At 58.3% G+C, this 8,548-nt stretch overlaps 3 protein-coding genes across 23 annotated transcripts in view; 1 reads left to right on the top strand and 2 right to left on the bottom strand.

The window, feature by feature from the left end:
- The first annotated feature begins 2,434 nt into the window (after positions 1-2,434).
- On the top strand, positions 2,435-7,821 carry CHRNE (cholinergic receptor nicotinic epsilon subunit). 2 transcript variants are annotated; one of them, XM_008009959.3, is made up of 13 exons: positions 2,435-2,525; positions 2,785-2,927; positions 3,054-3,098; positions 3,222-3,331; positions 3,463-3,618; positions 3,914-4,014; positions 4,323-4,523; positions 4,606-4,720; positions 5,970-6,084; positions 6,168-6,354; positions 6,440-6,546; positions 6,656-6,844; positions 6,939-7,821. In XM_008009959.3, exons 1-12 carry the CDS (start codon positions 2,480-2,482, stop codon positions 6,809-6,811), a joined length of 1,482 nt encoding a protein of 493 aa, XP_008008150.3. In that variant the 5' UTR covers positions 2,435-2,479; the 3' UTR covers positions 6,812-6,844; positions 6,939-7,821. The 2 variants fall into 2 exon arrangements, with proteins under 2 accessions (XP_008008150.3, XP_008008149.3); XM_008009958.3 differs by having other exon boundaries at positions 6,656-7,821.
- C16H17orf107 (chromosome 16 C17orf107 homolog) lies at positions 4,857-5,986 on the bottom strand. Of its 2 annotated transcripts, XM_073004614.1 has the most exons (4): positions 5,720-5,986; positions 5,410-5,619; positions 5,047-5,318; positions 4,857-4,966 (listed from the first exon to the last, which is right to left on the bottom strand). In XM_073004614.1, exons 1-3 carry the CDS (start codon positions 5,783-5,785, stop codon positions 5,070-5,072), a joined length of 525 nt encoding a protein of 174 aa, XP_072860715.1. In that variant the 5' UTR covers positions 5,786-5,986; the 3' UTR covers positions 4,857-4,966; positions 5,047-5,069. The 2 variants fall into 2 exon arrangements, with proteins under 2 accessions (XP_072860715.1, XP_008008148.2); XM_008009957.3 differs by having other exon boundaries at positions 4,963-5,318.
- MINK1 (misshapen like kinase 1) overlaps positions 7,501-8,548 on the bottom strand; it is a 66,529-nt gene continuing 65,481 nt past the window's right edge. For all 19 annotated transcript variants that reach the window (XM_008009971.3, XM_008009974.3, XM_008009976.3 and 16 more), the window contains one exon: positions 7,501-8,350. In XM_008009971.3, coding sequence (XP_008008162.1) covers positions 8,267-8,350 — 84 coding nt within the window. In that variant the 3' untranslated portion in view covers positions 7,501-8,266. The remainder of the gene's footprint in view (positions 8,351-8,548) is intronic.

The following is an 8,548-nucleotide window of genomic DNA, read 5'->3' as shown; positions in this document are numbered from 1 at the left end:
GCCGAAAACTTCATTTTTTTGAGGTAGGGTCTCGCTTGTCACCCAGGCTGGAGTGCAGTGGTGTGATCATAGCTCACTGCGTCCTTGATCTTTTAGGGTCAAGCAATCCTCCCACCTCAGTCTCCTAAGTAGCTGGGACTACAGGCATGCACCTTTACGCCTGGCTAATTTTTTTGTTGTTAATTTATTTTTGTAGAGATGGGGGTCTCACTGTGTTGCCCAGGCTGGTCTCGAACTCCTGGGCTCAATGATCCTCCAGCCTCAGCCTCCCAAATATTTAGGATTACAGGCATGAGCCACTGTGCCTGGCCGAAACCTTGCTTTTCTGACAGATCTGGTTCACCCTAGCTACGGCCTCCATAGCACCTGTTTTTTTTTTTTTATGCTTCTCATAGTCTGGTGTCATTGGCTGTTGACAGGTCTCTGTCATTAGATGATAACTCCTTGAGGCTTGTTTTATCCATCTCAATAACCACAGCACCTAGCCCTGTAAGGGGGAACTTTGTAGGTGTCCATTAATGTTTGAATAAATACTTGCATTTATCACAATTATCGTCCCAAGCCTTGAGCCGGAGGCTCTGGAATAAGCAGCAGCACAGACTGAGAGTTAGTCCACGTACCAGCCACATGCAAGGAGACGAGCTGGGTTAAAGAGACCCAGAAAGGGAGTCTGAAATGGAAATCGTGGGAGTGGACACAGAGGCTTTACGCATGTGTGGGAAATGGACAAGGAGCCCCATGGACACTCTGTTCTTTGGTGTGTCCCTGCTTGTAACATGGAGGTGATTATGACCTACCGCATAGATGGGGGAAGGAGATCCAAAAGTGATGGGCTTGAAAGCGTTTTGTGCAGGATAAAATAAACACAGGTGTACGTGATCAATAGAGTTGATTGATAAGTCTCATGCATTATTGCCAATTTACTTGTGTGGCCCTGGATCCCGGCCTTGGCATCCCCTTTCATTCAGGGCAGTGATCATCGCTTTGCTGGACTGCTGTGAGAAAGTGAGGTGTAAGCAGAAAATATGCTTAGGCCAGCCCTTCCTACCTCACAAGGAACACCCGGACAGTTTCCTAAAAATACAGATTCCCGGCACCCTAGTCCCGAAATCAGAATTCTCTGGGAACGGAGCCTAGGAATCTGCATTTAAAATAAGCCCCCCTCCAGATGATTAAAATGGTTCAAGAAGGCATTAAGAAACACTGAGGCTGGGTGTGGTGGCTCATGCCTGTAATCTTAACCTTTTGGGAAGCTGGGGCAGGAGGATCGCTTCAGCCCAGGAGTTTCAGAGGCTACAGTGAACTATGATGGTGCCACTGCACTCCAGTCTGGGTGACAGAGTGAGATCCTCTCCCCCCACCCCCTGCAAAAAAAAAAAAAAAAAGGAACATCGAGGCTGAGCACAGTGGCTCACGCCTATAATCCCAGCACTTTGGGAGGCCGAGACAGGCGGATCATGAGGTCAGGAGATCGAGACCATCCTGGCCAACATGGTGAAACCCCGTCTCTACTAAAAATACAAAAATTAGCTGGGCGTGGTGGCATGTGCCTGTAGTCCCAGCTACTCGGGAGGCTGAGGCAGGAGAATCTCTTGAACTCGGGAGGCAGAGGTTGCAGTGAACCGAGATTGCGCCATTGCACTCCAGCCTGGGCAACAAGAGTGAAACTCGACAGAGCGAGACAAAAAAAAATCGAAAGGATCAATTAAGGTGTCATCAGGTGTGTGTGTGTGTTTAGGAGAGTAGGATGGGGAAGACGGTACTATCATCTGTGACCACAAGGTGGCAGCAGGGACAGACAAGGAGAAACAGAAGTCTCTGGTTGGTGCTCACATCCAGAGGGGCTGGGGATGGGCAAACCTGGAGATCAGGTTGTGGAAGGAGGTGGGCCCTTTACATGATCTCGTTTGCTAGATGGAATCCCTGTTACCGCAGGGCCAATCCCCTGTGACCACCTGTCTCTTTATCAGGTCTTTATGGAGGCTGTTTTTTGCCACTCTGCTGGCAGGAAAGGCATTGTGACCTTGGGTGGTGATAGTGTGTGTTCCACATGGGGGAGAATGGGAGGCAAGGGGTGTGTCACATCCCCAGATGTGTTCATCGGGCAGGGTCACCTACACAGGGCAGCTTACTCAAAGGACCTCAGTGCCTGTTGAAAGCAGTGTCTCCCACCCTCTGCTACTAGGATTGTGGTTGCAGGTGCCTCTCAGGAGAGGCTCACATCTGTGGCTGGGGAGCTGGCCAAAGACAAGGCAAAGGATGCTGGACTGGGGCGGGGCAGGGGCAGGAAACACAGGATGGGGCAGCTGCCTCTGGAAGCAGCCAAAATGTCCCCAGCTGCAGGAGGAGTGAGTAGAGGATTAGGTGACAGTCCCCTAACAGCCCGGAACTAACACCCTCCCCCCCTCACACATGCACCCTGGCCTGCCCCCTCCAAGCCTTCCAGAGCTCAGAATAATCCTGAGAACCAGGCAGCAGGATGGCAGGGGCTCCTTTTGGGGTCCTGCTCCTCTTGGGGCTCCTCGGTATGGACAGGGGCGGGGATGGGAGGCAATTGGTCACACACAGATACCGACATAGAGAGACTGGGAAGGCAAAGACAGAGACCAAAATGAAGACTGAGACACAGTATTTGGTTCCCAGGCACAGTATAATTGGTTTAGGAGACAGATACGGATAATACACAGCCTCAGAGGCCTGTGAGGACCGAAGGGAAGCAGAGAGGAGAGGTAATTCAGCCTCTTCATTATTGCCAATGACCCTTCCTGCTTGACCCCATCGCAGGCAGCAGTGTGGGGAAGAACGAGGAACTGCGTCTTTATCACCATCTCTTCGACAACTATGACTCAGGAAGCCGTCCAGTGCGGGAGCCTGAGGATACTGTCACCATCAGCCTCAAGGTCACCCTGACGAATCTCATCTCACTGGTAAGATATCCCCACCCTCATCACAAGCCAAAAATCCCACTTCTGGCCCCAACCGCTGAGCTTGGTCCTAAAGCTCACTTCTGGCCCTGAAATCTCACTTCAATCATCCCCATCTCCCATCTGCAGAATGAAAAAGAGGAGACTCTCACCACTAGCGTCTGGATCGGAATCGTGAGTCAAATCTGGGGAACAGTGTTAGGTCTTGTCCAGGGGACTCCTTTTCCCCCAAACCCCTCGCAGGCAACGCCAGGTGGGAGATGCAGGGTACGCGTCCTTTTGTCCCCCACCCCTTAGGATTGGCAGGATTACCGACTCAACTACAGCAAGGACGACTTTGGGGGCATAGAAATTCTGCGAGTCCCTTCAGAACTCGTGTGGTTGCCAGAGATTGTTCTGGAAAACAAGTGAGAACCGAGCCGGACGCCAGGCTGGAGGGAAGCCGGCCTGGGGTGCGGGCTGGACTTGGTTGGGGAAGGGGGAGTACTCCAAGAGGGTGCAGATCTGTGCAAAAAGCTCGGTTTCCCCGAGCCCACAGTATTGATGGCCAGTTCGGCGTGGCCTACGACGCCAACGTGCTGGTCTACGAGGACGGCTCCGTGACGTGGTTGCCTCCGGCCATCTACCGCAGCGTGTGCGCCGTGGAGGTCACCTACTTCCCCTTCGATTGGCAGAACTGTTCGCTTATTTTCCGGTGGGAAAAGTTACTACGAGGCCCGGACGGTTATGGGAGGGGGCTGTGGGGGCGGGGCCAAGTGGAAGCCCCGCCCTCGGGCGGGGCTTCGCGCTGGAGGCGGAGCCAGTTGTAGGCACATGGTGGGACGCTGGAGCGGGGCCGGAGGTAGAGGTGGGAACAGAGGCGCGAGGGCTGGGCCTGGGTGAAGGTGTGGGGCCTTGCGACCCCGCTAGATCCTAGCTTCCAGGGCAGGGTCTGAGGCTGGGGCCCGGGTCAGAGCTTGTGGGGTGGGCTCCCGGCCCTGGCTCCGCAGCTCTCAGACGTACAATGCCGAAGAAGTGGAGTTCACCTTTGCTGTGGACGACTACGGCGAGACCATCAACAAGATCGACATCGACACTGAGGCCTATACTGGTGAAGCCCCCGCCTGCTCAGAAAAACCCGCTTCTAGACGGGGTCCAGAGAGGGGACTTCCAGGGTGGGCTTGCCCCAGACCAATGCCACTGGAGGATGACTTCTGCAACCGGGTTTAGCTTACCCCTGTCCTGAAATCATTCTCAATCGTTACTCTAGTCCTGCCTTCTGGCTTTCCATACCCTCAACGAGAATGCCCTTTTCTGCCCGAATTGCCCCCATCCTGACGGCCCATGACCCTGGTGCAGACAGCCGCAGCCTCCTCTTCAGCCCGCTGTCAGCCGGCTGACCCTGCCCGCGTCCCGCAGAGAACGGCGAGTGGGCCATCGACTTCTGCCCGGGGGTGATCCGCCGCCACGACCGTGGCGCCACCGACGGCCCAGGGGAGACTGACGTCATCTACTCGCTCATCATCCGCCGGAAGCCACTCTTCTATGTCATTAACATCATCGTGCCCTGTGTGCTCATCTCGGGCCTGGTGCTTCTTGCCTACTTCCTGCCGGCGCAGGGTAAGCAGTGACCCCGAACCCACACCCAAACCCGGGCTCGCTGCCGGGAGGCGGGGCCCGTTCTCACCGGCTCTCCCTCCAGCCGGCGGCCAGAAATGCACGGTCTCCATCAACGTCCTGCTCGCCCAGACCGTCTTCTTGTTCCTCATTGCCCAGAAAATCCCAGAGACGTCTCTGAGCGTGCCGCTCCTGGGCAGGTGAGGGCGGAGCAGGTCTGGGCGGTGACCCCCGCAGGGGCGTGGCCAGTGTGAAGGGCGGGGCCAAGGGGGGGTTGTCGGATGGGGGCGTGGCCAAAACCCAGAGACCCCGGGAGAAGCTCTGGCTGCCTCGCCCTGCCCTGGGCTTTATTCGGACGCCGGGTGGGGCTGGGACGGGGATGGAGTCCCTGGTCCGCCATCCTCCTCACTGCTGCTGGACGTCACCTGGAGGTCTCCTGAGTAGCTCTGTTGAGGGACGGTCCGGCTCAGTGCCTCCCTAGCCTCGCCGCCTCTGGCCCCCAACTCACCCCGCATCCCGAGCTCACTGGTTCTCCGGGAATTCCGAGGCCTAGCTGCTGTTGCCACTGTCGCAGGAATGAGGCAGACCCCTGCAGACCCCGTCCACACAGGCATATAGCAACGCTCCCTGGACTAGAAGCCGGGCGCCGGCGCCCACCGCAGCCCCAGCTTGCCGAGTCCCCTGCCCCGCGGCCTGGGCTACCCGGCTCAGAGCTGCACCCGGATCCCCGCCGTCTGGGGCTGGGCCCGTGCTGCTGTCTAGTCGCCGTGCCTCCTGCTGCAGCCACAGGGCTGAGATCTGCATTGGGGGCACAGGGGTTAGCGGGGAGGCAGAGGTCCTTGCTCCCGCTGCCCGATCGCCGCATATCCTGAGCCCCCCAGTACCCCACCTCTAACAAGGTGGCGCCGAAGCTCACGAGGCTGGCTGCGGCTTCTCTTAACACCAGCCCCAGCGTGGGCTTCGGGGCAGGCAGCATCCCCTGCATCTTCGGCTCCGGTGGCTCCAGGGATTTCAGCTCTCTGAACCTCTGCTCCAGATATTCATGGGCTGCGGCCACGGAGAGTTCCAGGGAAGACAGCAGCGGGGGCTGGAGGGCCACCTGGAGAAGGAGCAGAGCAGTAGCAGGGCAAGGGTCACAGGGCGCGCAGGAGACCTACCCAGAAGGTCTCGAGGTGCCGCCCTCGGCGGCGTAGACTCACCTCGGTGGAGCTGTGGAAGTGGTAGATCCACATCAGGGTGTCCAGGGAGCTGGGGGTTCCCTTCATGGCTGCCACAAGTGGTAGGACGGGAGAAGGGCTGGGGGATGCGTCTGTCGTCGCGCAGGGGGCGCAGCTGGAGGGCGTAACCAACCCGTGCCAGGAGAAGCTGTGTTTGTGAGGTCAGAGAGCGCGCGGCGCCTTCCGTAGCTGGGAGGGGGAGCGGTGATGTCACGCATTCTGGGCTCCTCAGGTTCCTTATTTTCGTCATGGTGGTCGCCACGCTCATTGTCATGAATTGCGTCATTGTGCTCAACGTGTCCCTGCGGACGCCCACGACCCACGCCATGTCCCCGCGGCTGCGCCACGTAAGTGCGGAGGGGGCGGTGCGGCCCGGGTGGGGGTGGAGCTTACTACTAACCCCGCCCCCTAAGCCCCGCCTCTACCCCAGGTTCTCCTGGAGCTGCTGCCGCGCCTGCTGGGCTCCCCACCGCCCCCCGAGGCTCCCCGAGCCGCCTCGCCTCCAAGGCGGGCGTCGTCTGTGGGCTTATTGCTCCGCGCAGAGGAGCTGATACTAAAAAAGCCGCGGAGCGAGCTCGTGTTTGAGGGGCAGAGGCACCGGCACGGGACCTGGACGGGTGAACACAGGGGCCCGGCGGGCTGCGGGGGGTGCCTGCCACGGGGGAGACTCCTAACGGCCCACCCCGGTGTTTTCCCCGCCAGCTGCCTTCTGCCAGAGCCTGGGCGCCGCCGCCCCGGAGGTCCGCTGCTGTGTGGATGCCGTGAACTTCGTGGCCGAGAGCACGAGAGATCAGGAGGCCACCGGCGAGGTGGGACGGGAGCCAGAGGCGGGTGGAGCGCGGCAGAGGCCCCCCACTGTCTCCCATGCAGCTGGCTCCAGCAGCTGCCTCTTTACTGACTCTGCCATCCCTTCCCCAGGAAGTGTCCGACTGGGTGCGCATGGGGAATGCCCTTGACAACATCTGCTTCTGGGCCGCTCTGGTGCTCTTCAGCGTGGGCTCCAGCCTCATCTTCCTCGGGGCCTACTTCAACCGAGTGCCTGATCTCCCGTACCCGCCGTGTATCCAGCCTTAGTGCGCACCGACTTCAACTTCCCACCCATCTCCAGTAGGAAACTGATTTTGAAAAAGTAGGCTGCCGCCACCACGGCATTATGATCCCTTCCCACGGCTGATCAATCTGTATTTTGTGAACTTTACAGGAAGAATGGTGTGTGCCCACCCCTTGGTGTGTGTAGGCCTGGCCCCAGTCCAGGGGGTCAGCAGGAGGAAACGATTCACACAGGCTCTCAGGTGCCAGTGTTCCAGAAAGCAATGACTGCCCTTCATTCAGCCTTGCTGACCTCCCAGCCTTTCTCAGGCCCAGCCCCAGGGGACTCTGGAGGCTGCCAGCTTGTGAGCTACCTTTGTTCATCTCATAGCCAAACAGGAGACCCCTTTGCAGGACTTGCACATAGGGAGGCTGGAGCCAGGAAACTCTCTTCTTCCCTGGTCTGGCTCTGCTGGTTTGGTTCTGTGGGAACCAAACTCCTTCAGTGCTGGTGGCCCTCTGGCCCATAGGTTTAGGGCTGAGGCTGCCCTGGTCCTCCTGCAGTCATTTCTTCTAGGTTTTCTTGGCCCAGCACTGCCCATCCCAACCCCCATGAGGCTCACTCATTGTAGATCCCAGCCCACCCTGCCCCTTTCTTCTGCACCCTGGAGGCTCTCTCTTGCCTAGTATACAGGACTGAGAGAAAGCAATAAAATGGGGCCTGCATGGTGGGAGCTGGTTGAATTGTCTTTATTAACAAACAGGATATCCAAGGCCACTACATTGAGGAGGGGTAGGGGGAGGAAGGAGGAGGGTTACTTGCTGCTCACACTATATACAGATGCAAGCAAGGGGCGTGGAGAATGAGGGCTCCCTGTTCCCTCCCTCCACCGGGGAAGGGCATGGGCTAGAAGAGGAGGAGATGGGGGTTGGGAAAGGGGGGAATTTTGGCTGGCGGGGTCCCCCCTCCATTCCCTGGAGTTTGGGGAAAGGGGAATCATTAAAGTGCTTTCAGAAAATGAAGAAATGGTCCCTGCCCCTGGAGTGGCTGGTGACCCCCCAAAAATCTAGGGCCCAGTGACCCCCCCCAGGGTCTGGTACATTCAAGGGGGGAGCCGGCTCCCCTGACGTGCAAATAAAGGGGTCCAGGGCCCTGCCCAGTCAGCAGCAGTGGGGTAAGGGGTTCAAGCCCCAAGCACTCTCCTCTTAAATGGAGAAAAGGGGGAAGGGGCTACGCCCACTCAATTCCTGGGAAGGGGAAGCTGTGTCCCTCCCCGGAAGCTGGGGACAGGCACAGTTTTGGGAAGAGGACATGTTGGGGAAGAGGATGGTCACGTGATCACGAAAGCATCGGGGTCAGAGGTCACGTTCCCAGCAGGCTCCAGTGAATCAAACCAGTAAAAGCAAAAGCCCAGGGAGGGGAAAGAGGGGCGGCCCAGGAAGCCTGGCTGCAGGGGGAGAGCTGGGTCCAGTGTGGGACAGCCCCAGCCCAGGGCCCCGTCACCAGTTCATGATGCAGTTACGGTTCAGAGTCATGAAGTAAACTTGGCTGCTGCCCCCAGAGCGGACTGAGGCAAAAAACACCTGGGTGGGGCAAGAGAAGAAGTCACCAAGGGCTGGGGTCAGGGGTCTCAATTAACTGGGAGAGGGGAAGAAGCGGGGAGAAGGGAGAAGGAAGAAGGGGTGGCAGAAGAGGTGAGGGGGGGAGAGAGACTGCAGGAGGAGACTCACAGTGCCCCTCACCCGGAGGAAAAGCCAGGATGTTAGGGGAGAGGGTGCACT

Source organism: Chlorocebus sabaeus, chromosome 16 (assembly GCF_047675955.1).
Source record: "Chlorocebus sabaeus isolate Y175 chromosome 16, mChlSab1.0.hap1, whole genome shotgun sequence".
Classification (NCBI taxonomy): Eukaryota; Metazoa; Chordata; class Mammalia; order Primates; family Cercopithecidae; genus Chlorocebus; species Chlorocebus sabaeus.
Note: the sequence above shows the minus strand (reverse complement) of the source record. Positions and strands in the feature narration are given on the sequence as shown.